This window comes from Hemicordylus capensis, chromosome 3, assembly GCF_027244095.1.
Source record: "Hemicordylus capensis ecotype Gifberg chromosome 3, rHemCap1.1.pri, whole genome shotgun sequence".
NCBI classification, from domain to species: Eukaryota; Metazoa; Chordata; class Lepidosauria; order Squamata; family Cordylidae; genus Hemicordylus; species Hemicordylus capensis.
The window spans coordinates 308,257,201-308,280,697 of NC_069659.1; the positions used below are offsets into that span (position 1 = coordinate 308,257,201).

A 23,497-nucleotide genomic window follows, 5' to 3' on the forward strand; every position below is an offset into this window, starting at 1 on the left:
GGAATAATGGAGGTTTCAGCAGACCCATAACTCCACCGGGGGGGGCACTGGGGGGGCCGGAAGTGAGTGGTGGTGTAGTACACATAGGGTGCCAACCGCCCCCATGGGTTTCATGGGGTGCTGGGTTCTGTTGTTTCTGAGGTATTCTGAGTGTAAATTCTCTGGTAGCATATGAGATTTTCAATGACAAACCATGAATCCACTCTCATATGCTACCAGAGAACCTGAATCTACACTCAAAACATCTCAGAAACAATAGAACCCAGTACCCCATGGGTTAGCAACCCATGGGGGTGGTTGGCACCCTATGTGGTCTACACCACCACTCACTCTGGGCCACCCTGGTGCCCCCCCAAGTGCAGTTATGGGGCAGGAATTATGGAGGTCCATCATTCCCTATGGGGAAGAACTTTACAGACACACAAACTCCATTACATCTTTTAAAATCAGCCTTCTGCCCAATTCCTTTGAAATAATTCTGGCAGCTTCCTTGCCCCTACTGGGCACTGCCACCCACCCTACTCTGCTCTAGGCCACCCCTTTCCCCCCAACAGAAAGCTATACTTTTGCTAAAACCTCAATTCTTCCCTAAGGGAAAAATCCTATACTTCAAAAATTCACCAAAACCCAGCCCTTTGCCCAATTCCTCTGAAATTTGGGTGGAAGTTTCCACCCATTGGGCACTACCACCCTCACACACTAGTTTTTCCCTGGGGCCATTTTTAAGAATACAAAAGGTTTCGGATTCAGATTTTGCAATTTCGAACAAAGAACAAAATTGGGGTGTTTCGAATTGGCTGGTTTCGAACAAAGAACAAAACGGGGGTATTTCAGATTCGAGCCAAAAACAAAACAGAAAAAAAGACAAAACGCACAACCCTACAATCTACTAGTTTCTTCATGGGTCAGGCAATGACCAATGCAACATTTCAGTTTTTGATATGCTCATAGAATTGTGGGAATCAGCTCTACTTGGTAGCTCATGGATTTAAGCTCTGTGGAGGAAATTAAAGTGCTTATGCAAGCAAGAAATGGTACAAATATTTTGAAGTGAAATTGTTTAAAAGCTATCACAGACCTCTGTGTGTGTGTGTGTGTGTGTGTGTGTGTGTGTGTGTAAGTCCCACTTCATAACTTTTAATGTATATTCTTCCCACAATCCATGCAGGATGCAGAGAATAATACTCTTTACATGCTTAGAGGGACATTCATCATAATTCCTTCACAAATAGACTCTGGCACGAAGCCCTAACTCAAACAGCAACACTTTGTGAAACTGGCATTTTCCCATCCCATCAATATTCCAAATAGGGTAAAGGTGGTTGCCTTTCACATCCTAACATCCTGCATAAGAAACTGAAAGACTTCACCACTACTGCATCTCCATGTAAAAACCCAAACCTTGCTTGTTGTGACAGGAATCTGGAGTCCTGTCAGAAAAAAAGGCAGCAAGCAAGGACACTAAAGCCTTCCTTTTCCTATTAGTGGAAACACTGATGGTAGCAATCCTGTTTTCTGTCAGAAACATCCTGGTGAGCACAATTGTGAAAAATGAATCAATTCTTGATCTGAAAAGACATCAGAGAACAAGACTTCACCTATAACATTTCTGTATACACCTCATTATACACAGAAGCCCTATCAGGTGGAAGTGAAAACATATATAATAACAATGAGGTATTATTGCCCCACTTTTTTTCTGCTTAAGAATTATGACCATGAATTCACTGACTTATCTTGGCAAGTTTGCCAAGTTGCAAAGTTGACTTATCTTGTAACTTTGCTCAGTGTTCCTTGGCTGTAAAATGGGACTCCTTTAAATTGCATAAGTACAGTATACTGCACATATGTTTACTGTATGTATTTATCTTTCCTCACTACTTTTGTCAACATGTGACATTGGCCTGAACACCTTTTCAGTTCTCATGGCATGAGCCTGGATCGCTGCCACCCAGATCGTATCCACTCCATCCCCGCTCTGCCTGTGAAAAACTGAAGCCTGAATCACATCCACCCTGTCCACTATCTAGGTGTGAAAAACTAAAGCCTGAATCACACCCACCCTGTCCACTATCTAGGTGTGAAAAACTGAAGCCTGAATCACACCCACCCTGTCCACTATCTAGGTGTGAAAAACTGAAGCCTGAATCACACCCACCCTGTCCACTATCTAGGTGTGAAAAACTGAAGCCTGAATCACACCCACCCTGTCCACTATCTAGGTGTGAAAAACTGAAGCCCAGATTGCATCCACCCTGTTCACTATCTGTGGCTGAAAACCCTAAGCCTGAATCCCAACCCTGCCACCCAATATCTACATGTGACCTACTTCCGCCCAGATCACACACACCCAACACAGTATCTCTGTGTGAAAAACTTAAGCGTGAATTGCATTCATCCCATCCACTACCTATGGGTGACACAACTGAGCCTGGATTGCATCTACCCAAGACAGTATCTACATGTGACTCACTTGAGCCCATATCGCTTCTACCCAGCACGGTGTCCACATGTGGAAAACTTAAGCGTGAATTGCATCCACTCCGTCCACTATCTCTGTGTGAAAAACTAAAGCCTGAATTGTACCCATCCCACTCAAAAGTCACGTGTGACTTACTTGCGTCCAAATCGCATCCACCCAACACACTGTCTATGCGTGAAAAACTTGAGCGTGGATTGCATCCACTGTCTACGGGTGACATGCTCGGGCCTGGAACACACCCACCCCACCCACTTTCTACATGCGAGTGTGGCTCGTGTTCTTCCCACAATTGTGTAGCAGACCACGGAGCTGAGCTGCTAGACTTTGCCTTAAGCCCCACCCAGCTATGGCTGGAAGTGCCCATCTTTTCACCCATAAAATGGTACGGGGTTTGGGTCCCTGCAGCCTGCAGCCTCCTGGTATCGGGGCGGAAGCGCACCTGGTGCCGCCCAGTAGAGTCAATTATTTCGGCTGTTACCGCAAGTCCCTTGCACCTTTTGGTGCAGGTGCACATAATCAAACAACAGCCCGTGATACAAATGAAGACTACGAGGAGAAAAAACGGCAAGAAAACCGCCCCTTCGCAGAAGCTGCCATTGCACTTGACCGCAGAGAAGACGATGCCGACGACGACAGACAGCAGCACCATCGAGAGCAAAAGGAAGCCAACTAACCACGTCGAGTTCCAGGCGTTGCAGCAGGCGACGACCGAAGCCCACGCTCTCTCTGGGCGCGTTGCCCTGTCGCCGCTCTGTTCCAGCAGGGGGCGCTGGCGAACAGGTTCCGGTGTTTGCCACGGCGCAGGAGGCAACAGGCGATCCGGAGGGAAAGTTTGCGTCAGTTTGCTGTTAACTGGCAGGTCGTGCAAAAGATCGTCTGATGTGGCCGTGCGGTTCCTGCACAGCGGGCAAGTGATGGAGGCCCCCTGGTCGGCACAGTCTCTGCCCTCCCTGACCGCGCTGTGCAGCGAGCGGATGGCGCGCATGTGCAGCTGCCGGAGGCACTCCAGGCAGAAAGTGTGCAGGCACTCGAGCAGCTTGGGCGCGTGGTGCTCCAGGTCGAAGGGGCTGCGGCAGACCGGGCACTCCTTCTCCTCGGAGCTGGAAAGAGCCTCCCCGGCGGAGGAAGCAAGGGGGGAAGAGAGTGGCACCGCGACCGGCTCTTCTTCGGGCCTTTGCATCTCCTCAGCTTGTTGCGCTCCTCCATTTATGCTCCAGCCCCCATTCTCCGCTTCATCGGCCATCATGACAGCATCTCATCAACAGAAGGGACGGAAACTTCAAGAAGGACTCGCCCAACTCCTCATCGCCTCCTGCAAGCAAGGGGCAAGCAGTGCTGCACAAAGAGGCAGACAAGAACCCGGCTCAGGAACCCGGACGATTATATTCTTCGCTTCGCCTTTTGTGTTGAATGTCTGACGCTCCGGCGCTGGACCCTCGTAAGTTCGATCGTGCCTGAATTCCCCCCTCCCGCCCCCTCGTGATCCACACCCCACCCAGCTCCATCTCGGGTCCTCTCGCGGGACCTCCTAAGAGTCGGCGCTACAGTGACTTTTCCCAAGGAAAGCTTGGCTGAGAAAGGAATGTTTGGCTTCTGCTCGAATCACATGCACACCAAGGAGCAATTCCAGAATCATTTCCAGGAATCGATCCTCCTTTTTCCTGTAGTCGGGGGCGGGGGGAGTGGCAATACAGCTTTCATATTTCAATAGGCAGAAGAGCTGTCTGTGTGACCCCCCTCCCCACCGCATCAGATGGCCCCAGAGATCTGTTTTGAATCTTCGCCTGTGCCCTCGATGATTCTTTGTGAAAGGAATCTTCAAATTGAACGGGAGTGTTGCGAGTTAGTTAGTTAGTTAGTTAGTTAGTTTGTTTGTTTTTATTGGATTTCTATACCGCCCTTCCAAAAATGGCTCAGCGGTTTATATTAAAACAAAACAATTAAAATCAATTAGTTAAAAACAGAGAATATAAAACACAATAAATAATTATTCAGAGTAGAGATACGCCTGACCTATAGAGGTCTCCTTTTTTCACTAATGACAACCGTTATGATTTAACCTGCAAGCAAGGTGAAGAGATAGTCCATAGCCAGTGTGGTGTAGTGGTTAGAGTGTTGGACCAGCACCAGGGAGACCTGAATTTAAATCCCCATTCAGTCATGAAACTCACTGAGTGACTCTGGGCCAGTCATGTCTCTCTCAGCTTAACCTACCTCACAGGGCCTACCTCACAGGGTTGTTGTGAGGATAAACATAACCATGTAACCTCTGGGCTCCTTGGAGGAAGTGTAGGATATAAATGTTTGTATATATCACACGCCTCTTCTGGAACTGGTCGTTCCATTCTGAGGCTTAAGGGGAGAAGAGGTGGTCTTGTGGTAGTGAGCAGGAATTGTCCCCTTTGCTAAGCAGGGTTTGCTTGTTTGCATTTGAAAGGGGGACTACATGTGAGCATCTATTATATTAATTATCCTGGGTGTGCCTTGGAATGTGCGTCCTAGAGCCCAGCTGATTGGCTGGGCGGTGGAGGCGCCTGATTGGTTGGGGTGCACCCAGGAGAATTGGCTAGCCAGGCGGCTGCAGAGGCAAGGCGGCGGCAGGCCAGGCTGCGGCAGCGGCGGGTCGGGCCAGGCCACAGCGGTGGTTGTGGCAGGCCCGGCCGCAGAGGCGTGGCGCGGCGGCGGGCCTGGCTGCGGAGGCGGCACTCGGCCCGGGAGCCTGGTCTCGGTACTTGGCCCGGCCGAAGACTGGGGCAGGTAGGGTGGGGGAGAGGTAGCCGGCCCCCAAGAGCACACAGATGCTCTGTGTGGGGGTTGGGACTGGCACTGGGAGGCAAGTGGTGGCCGCGGAGGCAAGCGGCAGGCCACGGAGCCAGCACTCGGCTCGGTGGCGGGCCTGTGGGCCTGGCCGTGGAGGTGAAGCGGCGGCGGTGGGCCCGGCCGTGGTGGCGAGGCAGTGCCGGGCTGGGCCCGGCCGCCCGCAGAGGCGCCCGTTGAGACAAGGCACCTGTGGGAGGCCGGGGCAGGAGGGAACCGGGTGGCGCGACTTCCCTGTTTGCCGCCTGGGAGGAGGAACGGCAGTGGTGGGGTCCTTTTCGGCCACCCGCCGCCCTAAGGAGGGCCTGGCCTGTGGCAGTGGAGGTAAAATACTTAGTGCGGGGAGGGGAAGGGCAAGAGAGAGGGGGGAGGGGGAGGTCAAGAGAGAGTGTGGGGAGGGGAGGGCAAGAGAGTGTGGGGCAGGGGGAGTGCAAGAGTGTGGGGCAGGGGGCAGGGGGAGGGAAGTCAGGAGAGAGTGGGGCAGGAGGGGTAGGGAGGGCAAGATAATTGGGTGGGAGGGGGAGGGAGGGAAAGAGAGGGGGGTGTGAGGGAGGGGGAGGGGGGCAAGAGATTAGGGTGGGAGGGGGAGTGGGACTGGAGGGAGGGGGGAACAGCCAGCCCCAAAGAATGCACAGATGCTCTGTGCGGATTGGCTAGTTGTAAGATATTCCCCTTAGGGGATGAGGCTATCACTCAGTGGAAGAGCATCTAATTGCCTGCAGAAGGTTCCAGGTTCACTCTCTGGCATTTCCAGGTAGGACTGGGAGAGGCCAACTTTGGCTTTCCAGCTGTTTTTGGCCTACAACGCCCTTATTTCCCAGCCACAGTGGTCAATAGCCAAGGATTATGGGAGGTGTAGGCAGGGGCGTAGCTAGCCCGCCGGCGGCCCGTGTGCGGCTGCGGCGGACGCCCCAATAGTCCCGCCCCCTACATCTGAAGTCAGACGCAGGGGCGTGGTCTGGCTCCTGAACGAAGCCTTGAAGCTCCGTTCAGGATCGCTGCAGCCTGCAGCAGTTTAACTCCTGAAGGGGCCGCGCAGCCCCTTTGGCAGTTAGACGAAGCCTGGTGCTGCGTTCGCAGCGCAGCCCAGGAGCGGCTCTTCCCTGCAGGGAAGAGCCGCTTCTGGGCTGCGTTGCAAATGCAGCACCAGTCTGCATCACGTGGCCCCTTCAGGAGCTAGTTAGACTGGCGCTGCATTCGCAGCACCAGCCAGGAGCGACTCTTCCCTGCCTTTGCAGGGAAGAGCTGCTACTGGCTGGTGGTGCGAATGCAGCGCCAGCCTTTGTTTAGCTGCCGAAGGGGCCGCGAGGTCCCCGCTTGGGAGCTAAACTATCGCCCCCGCATCTGACGTCAGACACGGGGGGCGTGTCGGGGCCGCTCTCGTGGATCCTGATTGGCCACTGGCCCGGGTTCTTTGAACCCATTGGCCCAATGGTGGCTCCGCCCCTGGGTGTAGGTCAGCATCTGCAGGAGTGCCAAAGTTGAGCAGCCATAACATTGCTGATCTAGATGGACCAATGGTCTGACCTAGTTTCCTATGTTCCTATGACCCTGTTACCTCCTGCTCTCCTAATACCTTGCAATAAAACGGGATTGCCCTAAGGATACTTCCAGATCTGTTTGTTGTTGTGCCACTCAGTTTTTGCTTTCCTTTTGGAGACACAAGTGGAATTGCATCAGCGGTGGTCTTGTTACACATGAGCGCGTGCGCGCACACACACATACATCTATAGCCTGTTCAAAAATAAAGCCTAGAAGTGCTAATCATTGAGCAGATGTATCACTGATTTCAAATTACTGTAGTAAAGAAATCTCCATTAATCAATGCAGTTTGATTACACATGGGGAAATCTAGGCTGACAAGAGATGGATCAGGATGTAAAGCCCAAACTTAACACCCTGCCTAGAAAGGCCCAAATTAAATAATCCTAATATGTTGTCTGTATAATCAAATACTTGCTGTTGATAGACATATGGGCAATTGTTCATTGTCTCTGGTCACTGACTGAATTCTGTTACTCTCACAAGGCTGATCTTGGTTGCTAGTTTATAGTTCCTTAGTCCTCATGGTGACAGAGAGCTGCATGCACAGTCTGAATAAGCGACTAAATGTTCATCACATTGCACACCAAAATAAACTTTGGGGTGCACCATATTATACATCTCCATCAGCAATGCACTGTGCTGTGAGATACGCAAAGATTTAGTCCTGGCCAAAGCATAATTTTTATGCAAAAAGCTTTGACACATGATGTGCCCAAGAAACACTTATAAACAAGGAACTGGGGTTTTTACACCCCCAAAGAAATCTTGGCCCACCACAAATCATACAGTCATATGACCAAGAGAAGCTTCTCAGTGGGACACGTGGGCAGAATATCCGGCCCAATGCTCAACTTCTGGAAGACATTTCCAAATGCACTGCCCTTAATCTAGTAATGCCTAGTACATAGATAAAAGAATGTGAACCACAAAATCAGCAGATCATCATAAAGGATACATTTCTTTATGACAGGCCCTTGATATCTGTACAGCCCAACACTTCTTGTTTATTTGTGTGTCCAAGGCACTGCAAAACATACTGCTCTCAGACTTGTAATATACTCTATATGTATAAAATAAGGAGGGAGTGGTACTGTGTACCCCAAACTAAGTTTTAGACCCACCTCAAATGATACTCCCACATAACCAGAGAAATATATCTGATGCTATGCCCTAGTTTTGTGTCCAGCTCAACAGTTTGTTTTTACACAAGTTACTGGCCCCAGTCCATGATATGTCTAGAACAGCTGTTCCTTCTCCATTCTGCAGGCCCAAATCTACACCTCTTTGGATAGAACCCTGCACTTTGGCTGCCCCATTATACAGACATATTTTATGACAATTGTATGAGTTCTTATCAAATAAATGTTCTTCAACTATCCCAATTACAGAGGTAATAGCAGTGTAAATGTTTGCCCATTTGCAGAAATAATGGAGCCTCTCTTTAAGTTTACTCCATGAAATCAGTGGAATTTCTCAGGAAATACGCATAGTTTAGGGATGAGATATGGGCTATATTGCAAAATATTTCATTTCCCACTTATCTTATCTTTGCATTTTCAAACAGAAGAGGGTGGATCTACCTAGAATGCTTGAGCTCTTGGACATGATTCAGTATGGATTACTTTGTCAGTTTCTTTCTTTCTTTCTTTCTTTTTGCAAATTCAATTTTTATTAATTTGATTACTTTGTCAGTTTCCAAGAACATTTGAACTATTCCAAGAGAAAGACAACTTTTCTTTTCATTTTGCAGTCTTTTCCATTCTCTACTTCATAATTGAAAGTTTATGCATTTGAAAATGTTTCATCTGGTGTTATTGTTCCAATTTTGGCACTAAAGAGGCTCATCAATTCCATCCTGCATTAGTTTTCTTATCCAGTGTCTTCAATATCTCCTTAGCAGAACTACACATAATTCAATTAGATTTGACTGGATTTGCTTATGTTGCAAGAGCCATTTTTCATCTTCACAGAAAGCAAATAATCTGTCTGTGATCCCTTGAAGAATGAAGAGTGTGTGTGGTTAGTACTCCTGCATTATTAAATGCAGGCATCCCTGCCCTCAGCTTTCAAACACTGTTCTCTACTATGGACATGAATGGTTTGCTTTTACATGTGTTCAGTGGAGCTGATTGACTTTTTATAATAGCAATGTTTGCTTTCAATAAAACATGACTGTCACTTAGCTTTAAGAGGTATGATTGAGGCATCTTCCATCAGTTTTTTAAAAATCCAAACTATCCAACCTATCTGCCTGAAATTTGGCACACAGCACCTGCATTGCATCATGCAGCAATTATCCAAATTTCATGCAGATCTGCTGAGAAATTACAATGATACAGCAATGTAAATATGGACCTGTGAGAAGCTGTTTCCAACATCTAAAGGACCTAGGTTGTCAAGGTTAATCTCCCCCCTTCCCCACTTTCCCTTTTAACCATTAGGGAGAAACTTGAGGTTTAAAGAAGAGAAATGTATCCTTCTGTCTGTGGTTAGAATATGTAACTTATCTTCAACCCAACTGGATTTAATAAAAAATAAGTGCACTCTTTGTATGCTCAGAGCCTGTGCTTCTCTTGATCTATTTTACAGTGTAGTAATTTATCACTTTGTCTCTGTGCTCTCTAGAGATATCAGTAGCTGGGTCCTATTTGTACCTTTCCCCCATAGGGATCAATGAAGAGAAATATATTTTGTGCATGCTCTCAGGCTGTGTCTTCTGACAGCTTTTACAAAGTTACACTTCGGTTCTTATTTTCTGTGCTATTACTTATTTATCATATTTTTATACCACCTGATATGTACATCTCTAGGCAGTATACAAAATTTAAAATAATATTTAAAGGTCAACTCAGATTAAAATACACAAGACACAATAAAACAATAGTATAACATAATTATTTAAACAATTAAAATTATTAAAATTCTAATTAAAAGTTTGTGAGAACCGGAGTCTTGAGGGTCTTACTATTAGACACTAGTAAGCCACAGGCTCTGTACCTTGTCTCTCAAAGGGTCTAAAGAAGAGAAATTCGCTCTTTGTATGCTCTGAGGCAGTGCCCTGAGTTGAGAGCTTATATAATGTTATTTAGTACTTTCTGTCTTTCTTTCTTGCTTGTCTTACAGACATCAGTAAGCGGTACCTTCTTTGTACCTTGTTGCTCATAGGGTCGCATGAAGAGCTATGCATTCTGCATATGCTCAGAGGCAGGTAATCTCTCTCGCAAAACGGTTGCTTTCCTCCCCCAAAAAGGAAAGGGGAGCTGAGTCAGAGGAACCGTTGCTGTAACTCCTCCTTGGAACGATCGGGCGGGCAGCGCATGCGTGAATAACGCGAAGTTGAGGGCTCTAGAACCTCTGCGGCGGAAGGCAAGGCAGCAGGATGGGACATCCCGGCAGCAGCAGCAGCAGCAGCAGCAACATGCCTCTGCGTGGGCCGGTTGAGCCCGCAGAGGCTTTGTTTGGATGACTGGCCGCTCCTTCCTCAGTCAGAACGGCTGCAAGTGTGGTTGGGGGAAAGACACGGATAAATTTGGGGAAGTTTATTGGGGCAGAAGAGACACCGCTCTCCTTTTCCCGTGAACGAAAGTCCTCTCTCATCCGCACCGTCCTTCGCCATAAATGGAGACCAGGAGCTCGTCTTTTAGGACAGAGGCGGGAAAGGAAGTGATGGTCTGCGCTGCGGGCGGAGGAGGCGACTGTGCGGCTCCTGTGAAGGAGGGTGCTTGGAGGCCTGACAGAGCAGGAGTGGCAGCCGCGATCTCCGCCGCCCCCCCGTTCCGCCGCTTCCCCAAAGGGTGGGTTGGGGTGTGGTGGGGGGCTAAGGAAGAGAAGGGTCATTCCTTACCCCTGCCTTCCTTAACACCTCCCAATCTGTTCCGCAAGCAGTTGCTCCCCACCCCACGCCTTGAATGCAGTCCCCTCAGCCTCGGCTCGAGAAGCAAATGGTACCAGACCCCAGTGGATGCCTGCTGCCCCACCTCCTCCAGCCCCACCCCCCACTTCCCTCTTAATTTGGTCTTTCCTTCTGCCCAGGCCAGGGGCGTAGCAAGGTTGGAGTGAGCCCAGAGACAAGATTTTAAAATGCCCCCCCCCACACTGAAGCTCAGCTCATGAAGTAAAGAAATCTTAAATGAGGCTGAATAGTGGTAACAAAAAGCATAGTTACATATATATATATATATGTAAGAGAGAGAGAGAGCGCGCGCCTATGTGCCACAATAGAACATCCTAAATTATTTTTTTAAAGGTTTTGTAAACTGTGGACGATGCAAGTCATTTAATGATACTAGAGAAAGACCTGCTGTTCTGGTAGCTCCAGGTCTTAACACTCACATCAATTTTGGAGGATGAATACAACTGAAGGAAGCCCGGGCGGGTGCGCTGCTGGGGGAGTCAGTCATGTGACTTGCCTCTGGGGGCCCCCCAAGGCAGTGGGCCCCCAGACAACTGTCTTCCCCTTGCCCTATTATGGTTACGCCCCTGGCCCAGGCCCTTCTTCTTCCTCCTGTTGCACAACTGCAGACTGAACCCATGCACGTTTACTCAGAAGTAAATCCTGCTCAGTTCATCAGGAGCTTACTCCCAGGCAAGTCTACCGAAGGTAGCAGCCTTAACAGTTGTGTTTCTCTTGCTATTGTGGCTGTCTTTCCTCTTTTATCCTTCCAGCCCCCCTCTCTTAATTTTCTGTTTCTCATTCCTACCTTGCCCTCTTTTCTCCTGTCACAGCCAGATCTTATGTATTGTCATTCAGATGAAAGTCCTACCAGGTGCTTAAAAGAAGTTATAGGCACCCTTTTGCCCTGCTTCAGTACCCATAGAGGAAAATGCTGATGAGTGGTGACAGTGCCCTGCCCCATGCCCCTGGTGGAGGAAGCCCCTTTCCAAAACCGACCTTTGCAAGCTTTGAAAGTGCATGGGGGCAGGAAGGAGGGGCAGTTGCTAGCAGCTTCTTCTTTCCTGGCGCTCCTTGCAAAGTTTGCAAGGGCCAGGTCAGTTCCTAAGAGCTGCTCCAGCGGATGCAAGTGGCTCCTTGCTGGCATCCCAAACAACTGCTGCCTGAGGCAACTGCCTCACCTTGCCTCATGAAAGGGCCACCCCAAATAATACAGACACATTGCCACAAATAACCTCCTCATTGCAATGCCCTAGCAGACACACTAGCATAATGCCCATGGGTGTAGCATCCATTGGACAAGCAGGAACAAATGGCCCTGGGGCCAGAGAGTCGGGGTCCCCCAAAGGTCCCACAAGCAGACTGCCCCACTGCTGCTGCCCCTGCCCTGCCCTGCCGCACCGCCACCACTCACCTGCAACAGCGGCAGGTGCTGTGGCTGTCGGGCCTCTCTGGCCGGCCTGTGTACCTCTCCAGCTGAGTTGTGTGAACGTCATGGGCATGCAATGTCCATAGTCGAATTGCACAGGCATACAGTTCAGTCGGAGAGGCACGCAGGCCAGCTGGAGAGGCCCAGCAATCACAGTGCCTGCCTGCTGCCACCACCACCATGGGGGCCAAGATAAAAAGTGTGGCAGGAGCAGCAGCAGAGGTGGCCAACAGGAGGTAGGAGCAGTGGCAGGGAGATGCTGGTTGCCCTGCCCCTTGCATCTGACGCCAGATGTACGGGGCAGGGCTTTAGGCACTGGGGCGCATATAATTCATTTAGATGTGACAGGATTGGCTTTCTCCTCTGAATGTTGCTGAAGCCGGTTTTGGTCTTCACAGAAAGCAGATTATCTGTTTGTGATCTCTTGAATCACGAGGAGTGTCAGTGTGTGTGGTTAATTCTCCTGTGTGTGGTTAGTGAGTGCAATTATTTCCTGCTAACAGTTTGCTAGCACTGCCTTGCTGTGGGCATGACACGTCCTCTCCTCCATGCACTCCAAGGAGCTCTCTTCTCAGCAACACAATCCTTAAACAAAATTATTGAAACATGCTTGTATTGAGATCCTTTTGATGTGAATTCCGGTTCGTCCTTGGGTCCGCTTTTTAGCCAATCAAACAGACTCAATGGGAATCAATTAGAGGCGTTTATTGCCCTGCAGGTAGCAACAGGTAATCAGCGGGCTTTACGCTCTCAAGCTGAATACAAATTGGTTATAGGTGCATCTTACATTTATACAAACAATCTGAATGATGCTGATACCCTAGACATAGTATACGTGACAACAAAATGGTGGACAAAGTATCTAGTACGCATGCGAATGATTCATTGTTCATCTGGTGATCACTCCTTATTTGGTTACATTCTGTTTTCTTAACTGTCAGCAAAGAACAGTGAGAATGCTGTGAGAACCAAGTTTCCTTAGATACAATTTAGTGGAGAGAGATAATGATGTTGATCATGTGACGCAGTAATGTCCCTGGGCTCAGCCGGGGTTACTTTGAGTTAGAATGTGGTATTCTGGGCAAACATGGAGTTTCTTTGGTTTTCTAAACACATCACTTTGAAGAGAATTCAGAAACTAAAAGCCAGCATTTTATAAGGGACAAGCTGTTCTGTGCACATAATGTGTGTGTGTGTGTGTGTGTGTGTGTGTGTGTGTGTGTGTGTATTTATCAACAACTGGATTCCTGCTGATTTGTGAATTTAATCCAGTGTAGCTTTTGATCTTTAAAGTTCTGGATAGGCTACGATTAAGATACCTTAGGCCGGTCATGCTCCACTTTGGCCCTCCTGCAGATATTGGTCTACAACTCCCATAATCCCTGGCTATTGGCCACTGTAGCTGGGGATTATGGGAGCTGTACTTCAAAAACAGCTGGGGGGGATTCTAAATTGAGCAGGCCTGCCTTAGGCCCAGTGTTTCCTCTAACAAGGATTCCCAGAATTTGACTACAGCTCCCAGAATCCCCAGCTACAATGGCTTTTGCTTGGGGGTTATCGGAGTTGTAGTCAACAACATCTGGGAATCCCTGTTAGAGGGAGCACTGCTTAGGCCCTAGGGAAGGGATTTCTCCTGTGAACCTGGCCTTGTACTCCGGTCATAACTGGTGGTTGCATTCTGTATTTCCTTGTCAGCTGAGATGTAGCTACAAAAGATAGGCCTTTTCAACAGTGATTGACTGTAAAGTAATGGAATTTTCTTCCCAATGGGGCTGACATAGGATTAGTTCTGATTGGATTTAGGCTACAAGTAAGCTAAGCACAGTGCTGCTGCATGAACTTTGAGGTTCATGATTATTAGTGACAATGCTTCTGGTGGTTCTTTGATGCTCTTATGCTGTAATATTTTTATGCATTGTTTTATTTTATTGCTTCCTAATGGCTGTATTTTTGCTACCAGTGCTGTGCATAACTTCAAATGATTTTCTGGATCAAAGCAAAGCATTGCTCTTCTGATAGCTTTGCTTCGGAACTGAAGTAGCAACTGTCTAAAATGAAACAAAGTTAAGGAAAGCTGCCCCAAAGTTTCGACCCTACTTCAAAGGAGCGGGGGGTTGCCCCAAATTCCAGCCCTTCAAAAGGAGGTAGGAAGACAAGAAGCAGAGATCTCTACTGCTCTCAAGAGATCCTTTTGAGAATAGAGACTGTACCTTGGAAATTGTGGAGAGAGCAATAAAGGACAATTCTCCCTGAAGAATCCTATGATCTTTGACCTTGAGGGTCCACTATGAGGGGTCATCTCTTCTCCCACTCCACCTCTTGTCTAGATGGAAGCCTTGCAGAAGCATCCTGAAGCCAAGCAACAGAGTAGATCTCCCTTGCTTGGCTCTAAGGGTGCTTTTGAATTGCTTGGAAATGGGGTGGGTCATCATCTGAGGGCACCTCATGGAGGGCTGCCCTTCATCCAATTCCAATTCCATCTTTCAGCATAACAAACTCAGAAGCCAAAAAGAATTCCAGAGCTTGGTTTTTATGGTGCTTTTAAAGAGCTGCATCCTGGAAATTGAAGGGACAGGAAGGAAGGGAAATGCTGGAGGAAAAGGAGCAACAGAAAGTCCATAAAAGGAGGAGGATTCTAAAGGTGCTGTGCAGATGATACTCAGTTCTTTATTTAATTACAAACAACTGTTGCCCGACATGTTTTGAGCCCAAGAAGTCTACTTCAGAGGCAATTATGAAGTATAATATCTTTGAGTATTATCTCCCACATCAGCAGTAATATCTGTGGGATAGCCTCTTAATTCTTTTTTATTTATATCCCACTCTTCCTCCAAGGAACCCGGAGTAGTATGCATGGTTGTGTTTATCCTCACAACAACCTTGTGAGGTAGGTTAGGTTGAGAGAGAAGTGACTGGCCCAAGATCACCCAGTACATTTCATGACTAAACAGGGATTTCAATTTAGATCTCTCCAGTCCTAGTTCAGCACTCTAGCCACTACACCATGCCGACCCTCTGACTATAGGTTCCCTGTGGATCTGGATCACTGTCCTTCCATCTCCACCTGGGTCCAGCCATTCAAACCAGAGTCTCAATATCATCAGTGGCTGAACCTTCACCTCCAAAGCAAAGGGTCACTCCAAGATGAGTCAAAGCAAAGTAAAATGTGCAAAGAGCAAATCAACTGAATATCCAAATCTCCTTCAAAAGCAGATGCTTTTCCTGTGCATAGGTCTAGTGACGATATCTTGTTATTAGCTGCCTAGTGGATCATTATGTTGAAAGGCAGGATATAAATATTTTAAGTAACTGAAGCTTCTCATTAAAGACAATATCCAGGCACATTGCTGAATGCCCAGCTGAGGGTGGGGAGAGAATGAGATTATCTGCATTTTTTTTAAAAAAAAGAACTTCCATGTGTGTACTTTCGGGTAGCAGATAGAAATATGTTCCAATATATTCAAATGATGGTGTAGGGGTGTGTCCGAACCGGTCCGGCGGCCATTCTATAGAATGGCCGAACTGCCGGACCGGTTCTGCCCTGGTTGGTCCGGGTCCGGGTGGGGGGGTATTGCTTTAAGGGCGGGAGGGCTTGTTTACCCCTCCCGCGCCTCTTTGCCCCCGCCAGTGGCCGTAATCTACTGTAAAATTGGGGCGCTGGAAACCAGCCGCCCCAGCCGCCGCCGCTTCCGCCACGCCCCTCCCCCCCCCCGCGAGCAGATTAGAGAAAAAAAGGCCACTGCCTACAAGGAAAGGCTACTACCCGCCGGGAAGAAGCCGGGTAGACCGGGCCTCCGGCAAAAGCTCTATAGGATAAAGAGCTCTAGCGCGCGTGCGCACGCGCCCAAGGCCCCGATTGGGCCGGAGGCTTCGATAAGAGAGGAGCTCTGTTCGCGAGCTCCTCTCTAAGTTCTTCTAACTTGGTGAGCACTCGTGGGGGGGTGGCGGGTGGCGGGTGGGAGGGCGGCAGGGCGGCAGTAGCCTTTCCTTGTAGGCAGTAGCCTTTTTTTCTCTAATCTGCTCGCGGGGGGGCACGGCGGAAGCGGCTGGGGCGGCTGGTTTCCAGCGCCCCAATTTTACAGTAGATTACGGCCACTGGCGGGGGCAAAGAGGCGCAGGAGGGGTAAACAAGCCCTCCCCACCCTAAAAGATAGGCTCCCCTTTGGTGCTGGTCCGGACTGCTCCGGACCATGCACATCACTATGATGGTGAGAATCAGCTGTACAGGAAGAACATCAGAGTGTTCACATAGCAAAATTTGGTACAAATATTTTGAAGTGAAATGGTTCTCATGGCTGTCCCAGTCCAGCTTATGTTTATTTCTGGTTTTTTAAAAGCTCCAAATAATAATTTATTCACAAACTGAATACTCTACCCATTATACATGCAGAGAATAAACACTCTAGACTTTGAGTATTATTCCCTTAAGACACATAGAGGTATGTTCATTATAATTCCTTCACAAATTGACTCAGGCACAGGCAACAGATGTTGGAGCTAAGCCAAACTGAAACATCAGATCTCTGGGGAAAGTGGTCTAGCATCTTTCCATCCCATCGTTATTTATTATTATTTATTTGTTCGATTTCTAGACCACCCTTACAGAATAGCTCAGGATGGTTCACAAATATCACAAAACAGTTAAAATCAATCAATGATCGGGAATAAAAAATTTAAAATACAATAAAGCGGCTAAAAAATATAACAATTCAAAACCTTATAAAAACCCGATACATAAAAAACCCTTTAAAACAATTTTAAAACCCTGGAAGGCCAGGCCAAACAGGTAGGTCTTTAGGGCTCTCCTAAATGCCAATAAAGAATTCAAATTATGGATTTCTGCAGGGAACGCATTCCACAATCTAGGAGCGACTACAGAGAAGGCCCGCCTCTGGGTCGCCACCAGACGAGCCGGTGGCAACTGTAGCCGGACCTCCTCAGATGATCTTAGCATGAGGTGGGGATCAGACTGAAGAAGGCGCTCTCTAAGGTAACCTGGACCTAAGCCGCTCAGGGTTTTAAAGGTAATAACCAGCACTTTGTATTTTGCCCGGAAACATATTGGCAGCCAGTGCAGCAGTTTCAAAACAGGCATAATATGGTCTTTCTGAGTTGCCCCGGAGACCAGCTTGGCTGCCACATTTTGAACTAACTGAAGTTTCCAAACTATGTACAAAGGCAGCCCCACATAGCGCATATTACAGTAGTCAAGCCTGGAGGTTACCAGATGGTGCACCACTGTTCTGAGGTCATCCTCCTCAAGGAATAGACGCAGCTGTCAAATGAGCCTAAGCTGATAAAAAGCAATCCTGTCAGCCTCCACCTGAGATACCAGGGTGAGGTGTGGATCCAGGAGTACCCCTAAGCTACGTACCTGCTCCTTCCGGGGGAGTGTAACCCCATTCAGCACAAGGAGATCTAACTTATCCCTCAAATTCTGAGCCCCTACAATGAGCACCTCCAACTTGCTTGGATTCAGCTTCAATTTGTTATTTCTCATCCAGCCCATTACTGCCTGTAGGGAGGCATTTAGGGAATGAACGCCATTTCCTGATGAAGCAGATGAAAGAGAGAAGTAGATTTGGGTGTCATCAGCATACTGATAACACCCTGCACCATATCTCCTGATGACCTCACCCAGCGGTTTCATGTAGATATTGAAAAGCATTGGTGACAGAATGGAGCCCTGAGGGACTCCATATAACAGCTCTCCTTTAGAAGAGCAACTGTCACCAAGTTCCACCATCTGGGATCTGCCCGAGAGCTAGGAGCAGAACCACTGCAAAGCAGTGCCTCCTATCCCCAACTCCCCCAGGTGACCCAGAAGGATACCATGATCGATGGTATCGAACGCCACTGAGAGATCCAAGAGAACCAACAGAGTCACACTCCCTCTGTCGATTCCCCAGTAAAGGTCATCTGTCAGGCCGACCAAGGCTGTCTTAACCCCATAGCCCCCTCTAAAGCCAGTTTGAAATGGGTCTAGAAGATCATCAGTTTCCTCCAAAACCACCTGGAGCTGGCGGCCACCACCCTCTTAATCATCTTGACCAACTAAGGAAGATTAGATATTGGCCTATAACTATCCATCGTTGAGGGATACAGGGAAGGCTTCTTAAGAAAAGGTCTAATTATTGCCACCTTCAAGCATGGAGGCAACTTATCCTCCCTCAGTAATGCATTTATATTTACCAGGCCTCCTTGAATAATTTCCCTGTTATTTCAAAACAGCCAAGTTGGGCAAGGGTCCAGAGTACAAGTGGTGGACTGCACCACTCCAAGCAGCTTGTCCACATTCTCAGAAATCACAGATTGAAACTGATCCAACCTAACACTGCAAGAAGGATTGCTGGACACCTCCTTCGTAGACCCTGCAGAAAAAGTGGAATCCAAGTCGGCCCGAATACAGGAAATTTTATCCGCAAAGAACTCACTGAGATCATCACAGCAGAACGCCCCTGGGAGCTGATTAGAAACAGGAGTAGAAATTAGACTCCTCACTACCCGGGATAACTCCACCGAACGTGAACCCGCGGAAGCAATGCAAGCCGACCAGATCTTCTTTTTTGCTGTATGAACTGCCTCCGCGTAAGCCCTCATGTGGGTCACATGCTGCATCCTGTCAAATTCGAGCCAAGTTCTCCTCCACCTGCACTCCAGTTGCCTACCCAGCCGCTTCAACCCTCGCAACTCCTCGGTATACCAGGGAGCCGATTTTGAAGCGGGTCTGCCTCTGGAGGGACACTTAGGAGCAATCATATCTACTGCTCTGGCAAGTTCCTTATTCCAGGTTCCCACCAGGGCATCAGCAGAATCACCTGCAGCACCGACTTTGAAACCCTCCAAGGCCTTTTAGAACCCTACTGGGTCCAGCGGCCTTTTGGGGCAGACCATCCTAATTGGTCCATCACCCCTGCAGGAGTGGATTGTGGCATGACAATGGGGAAACGACCAGATCCCCCACCCACGGACCTGATCCAAATTGACCAAATTACTCCAATAAAGGATAATATTACTCCCCTCCACACTTCCTAAAGCCTGGAATAACCGCATGAGAAGCTGAAAGACTTCACCACCAGTATATCCCTATGTGGTTTGTTTTTTTTTTTAAAGGAAAGCTTCACATATCCCCTAACAGCCCTGCTAACTGAGCAAAGAGGAACCTTTTAAAAGTGGTGATTATCTTTATTTAGCAGGGGAGAGCAACTGGCCCAATCCATCCCCAGCCCAGCCTCCCTCCAGTGGCTGTTGCTGGTGTCTATCTTATGCTTCTCTTTTAGATTGTGAGCCCTTTGGGAGCCTATATATTTATATCATATCTATGTAAACTGCTTTGGGAACTTTTATTGAAAATATATAAATATTGGTCATCATATTGTACTGTGCATGTCCAATGCTTGCTCCTCATTCCTCATAAAGGCACAGAAGCCTGCTAGGAAAAAAGGCACCTCTAACAAATGGCACAAAGTGCTTTCTTTTTCTATTAGTGCTGGCACTTGTGGCTGTAATATGGCAAGAACAGGCTAGCAAGCGCAAATATGCAAATTGAATCTGTTTCTGGCCTGGAAATGCTGCAGGGGGCAAGTGTAACACCTGTATTTCTGTAAATGTATTTCTGCTTCCTGCATAGTTCATTACACACAGGAGCCCTGTCAGGTGAGGAACAATCTATTAGCAAAAGAGGCATTATTACATTGCTTTTTTTTCTGCCTAAGAACTCTGATTTTGTTCAGTCACTCAGTGTACATGTACAGTGCATCAGTTGTAAATTGGGGTATTTCCAAATGGCACAATCCACATGTATTTATCTTTCATATTTGTCTTGCCTTGCAGTGTGCAGCTTTCCTCACTACTCTGATCATCAAGCAACATCATGCCCATTGATTGTATACTGACAGCATATTCAGTTTCCACAGTATTAATCACTGTATACTCTACCCATTACCAACCTCAGACACACCTGAGACTAGTTCACATCCATTTCCCCCACTTTCTGCATCACTCTGGATGGTGTTCCTCCCACCATTGTTCAAGAGGCCACAAAACTGGGCTGCCAGACTCCACCCCTAACCCCAGCCACCAATAGGCCCAAGTGTGTCCATAATTTCCTCTGCTAGAGGGTTTGGGTCCCTCATCTGGCTTCTAGGCTGGAAAGCATGATGAGTTGCGGCTGCCCAGGAGAGTCCCTTTGTTCTGCTGCTCTTGCAGGCCTTTTGCACCTGTTTGTGGAAGCACAGATAATCAAGCAGGAGCCCAGGAAGCAGACGAGAAATAGTAAGAGGAAAAACGGCATGGAAACCAAGGCCTCGCAGAAGACCCACTTGCATTTCACCATGGAAAGGAGGATGGCAGCCAAGACTGAGAGCAGCACCACGGAGATGAGGAAGCAGCCCACCTTCCCCCAAGTCGACATCAGCCAGGGCTTGCAGAGGTCGCTGCTGGAGCTCGGCCTTCCTTCCGCGCCGCGGAGGACAGTTGCGGTCGTTGCCCCGTCCAACAGGGGGCGCAGGCGAGGAGACTCTGACGCTTGCCACGGCAGAAGAGGCTGCAGGTGATCCGGAGGCAGCGGTAAGGTTTTGGCCAGCCTGGTGTTGACAGGCAGGTTATGCACGCGGCCATCCGGCAGCTCCGTGAGATGCCTGCAGAGCGGGCAAGAGATCGCTGCGGCGGCGCCCTGGGGGTCTCCGCAGTCCGGGCCCTCCCGGAACCTGACCTGCTTGTACAGCGGGTGGGTGGCGCGCAGGTGCAGCTGGCTGAGGCACTCCAGGCAGAAGGTGTGCAGGCACTCGAGCAGCTTGGGCGCGTGGCGCTCCCCGTCAAAACAGTTGCTGCAAACAGGGCACTCCGTCTCCTCGGAGCTGGGAGGAGCCTCCCCGGCGGGTGGTGGGGCAAGGGAGGCAGCGACGGGCGCTCCCGCAGGCTCTTCTTCGAGCCCTTTCAACTCCTCGGCCGGCCCCGCTCCTCCCTGCAGGCTCCCGCCCCGATCCTCCGCTTCATCGGCCATCATGACACCATCTCCTCCTCAGAAGGGGCGGCGGCAGCTTCAAGTTCAGCTCCCCAAATGCCTTGCAGCAGCCACCTCTGCTCGGCGTCAGCAAAAGGGTGGCCGGCGGTCCAGGGCTCCGAGTCCGATCTGAAGCCGGGAGGGCGGTTTTCTTCGCTCCTTCCTGAGGCTGTGCTGGGTTCTTAAGAGATCATCGGGGCACCACAGAGCTTGGTCCTCCCCCGCCCTCCGGGCCACACCCCGCCTGCTGTCTCGGATCCTCTCGCGGGATCTCCAGTCCAGAGAACAGTCGCTTCAGTGTCTTTTCCCACGGATGTGCTGATTGACGAAGTAATGTGCGGTCAGAGCTACAAACGCGTAGATCTCACAGCGTAGTTCCAGGATCACTTCCCGAATCGATCCTCCCATTTTTTCCTGTTGCTGGAAATGTGTGGCAACGTTTGTTTCTAAGTTTTTTCTTCCCACAGAGAGAACAACTTTCTATATAAAAGGTCCCAGGTTTATTTTGAAACTTTGTGCCTTCCTCTTCTCGTTCTTTGTGCCTTCCTCTTCTTCCCCTCTTCTCGTTCTGAGGGGTATCTTAGAACTGAACACAAATGCTGGGAGCTGTCGTATATATTCCTCAAATAGGAGACTACTCTGGATTTAAAACGACTCCAATACAAGTTAAATCCAGGTTAGATATAAGAAAAAGAATTCTGAATTTAAGATAACCTCCCAATTTCTAACATCAAATAATCTGGGGGAAAATAGTTTTGGAGTCAGGTAAACATGGTAAATGAAGAAATCCACCTGACCATTGGTGATGGTGGTAGGTGGTCTCACTAAGAAGACAAATTTGATAATTTAACTTGGAAGGTGAAGAGGTAGTCCATATTTATCTTCTAGAACTAGCCATACAAAAGAGCCTGAAGGTCACCTCCTGCACTATCACAATATGCTGGAATGGAACATGATTACCCTGAGGACACTTCCATATGTCAGTCAGGGCCCTCTGGTTTGCATTTCAGTGTGTGACTACATGTGAGCACTGTCTGCTGTAAGATATTTGAGCCTTAGCTCAGTGGTAGAGCATCTGCTTGCATGCAGAAAGTCCCAGGTTCAATCCCTGGCATCTCCAGGTAGGGTTGGGAAAGGCTCCTGCCTGAAACATTGGAGTGCTGCTGCCAATCAGGGTAGACAATACTGCACTAGATGGACCAATGTTGGTCTGACTTGGTATAAGGCAGCTTCCTATGTTCCTAAGCCAGCTCAACAATATGTATAACAAAACTACATAAAATACAGTTTGCAAGTTCTACTGATGGTACAAGATATGCAATGACTCACCTATTTCAGTAGAATGCTACATTTTTCTTCCATTTCCCATTTCTAATTTGCTTCCTCCACAGAACAGGCAATCCACATCCCCTTGAATTTCCATCAAAGTCTCATTGTTTTCACAGAGCTGGACATCAAAAATATAATAGTTATTTTTATTATTATTCACTGCACTTTGGTCTTACAAAACAATGATCAGAACAGGATTATTACACTTATTACACAGAGAACTACAAAACAAATCTATTGTTTCATTGCTATTAAGTTTTTCAAAGATATACATTACGTATATCAATGTAAACATTTCAACATCAGATAAAGCAGGGCTGCACAACCTTAGCCCTCCAGCTGTTGTTGGATGACAATCGCATCATCTCCAGCCACAGTGGCCAATAGTCAGGGATGATGCATATTGTAGTGCAACATCCACATGAGGCTTGTAGTTCTCCATCCCCGAATTAAAGACTCCAATGCACAGGAATAGCCATATACAAATTCATCTTCACAAAATGTACCAGAGGAATCTAATCTTGTAAACTGAGTCACGAGACATTGAGAGGGGGTGTTGGAAGTGAAGGACTTTGCGCTGTCTCTTGTCTCAATGACAGTGGAGGACAGACTACTGAGTCAGAGGGCTAGAGGGTCAAGACCTTGGTCATCTCTTCTCTACTGCTCTGACACTATCCCTTTGGAATGTAGATTGCTACTCTTAGGGACACTTCCTTCCTTCCAGCCACTTCCTTCCTTTCTTCCTTCTCCGCATGTTCCTTCTACCTTGCAACTTGCAAGCTCCTCTCCCCTGCATCATGTGTGCAGAGATGCAGAATCCATCTGCATCCAGCTAGCTAGCTAGATTAGAGGTCCTAACTCCTCATTTGCCTATCTAGAATGGAGTTCTCTAATAAATACCATTTATATTGACTTGAAACTATGAACTGGCTCTAAGTTACTTTAATCTCAGCATACACGCATTCCTAACTAAAATCTGCTGTGTTGTGCCTCTGTGCA

General features: G+C 48.2%; 1 protein-coding gene across 1 annotated transcript; it reads right to left on the reverse strand.

Moving 5' to 3' along the window:
• Positions 1-323: 323 nt before the first annotated feature.
• On the reverse strand, positions 324-3,949 carry LOC128350910 (uncharacterized). Its single transcript, XM_053309786.1, has one exon. The coding sequence runs from the start codon at positions 3,726-3,728 to the stop codon at positions 1,917-1,919; it is 1,812 nt and encodes a 603-aa protein (XP_053165761.1). The 5' UTR covers positions 3,729-3,949; the 3' UTR covers positions 324-1,916.
• Between the last annotated feature and the right edge of the window lie 19,548 nt (positions 3,950-23,497).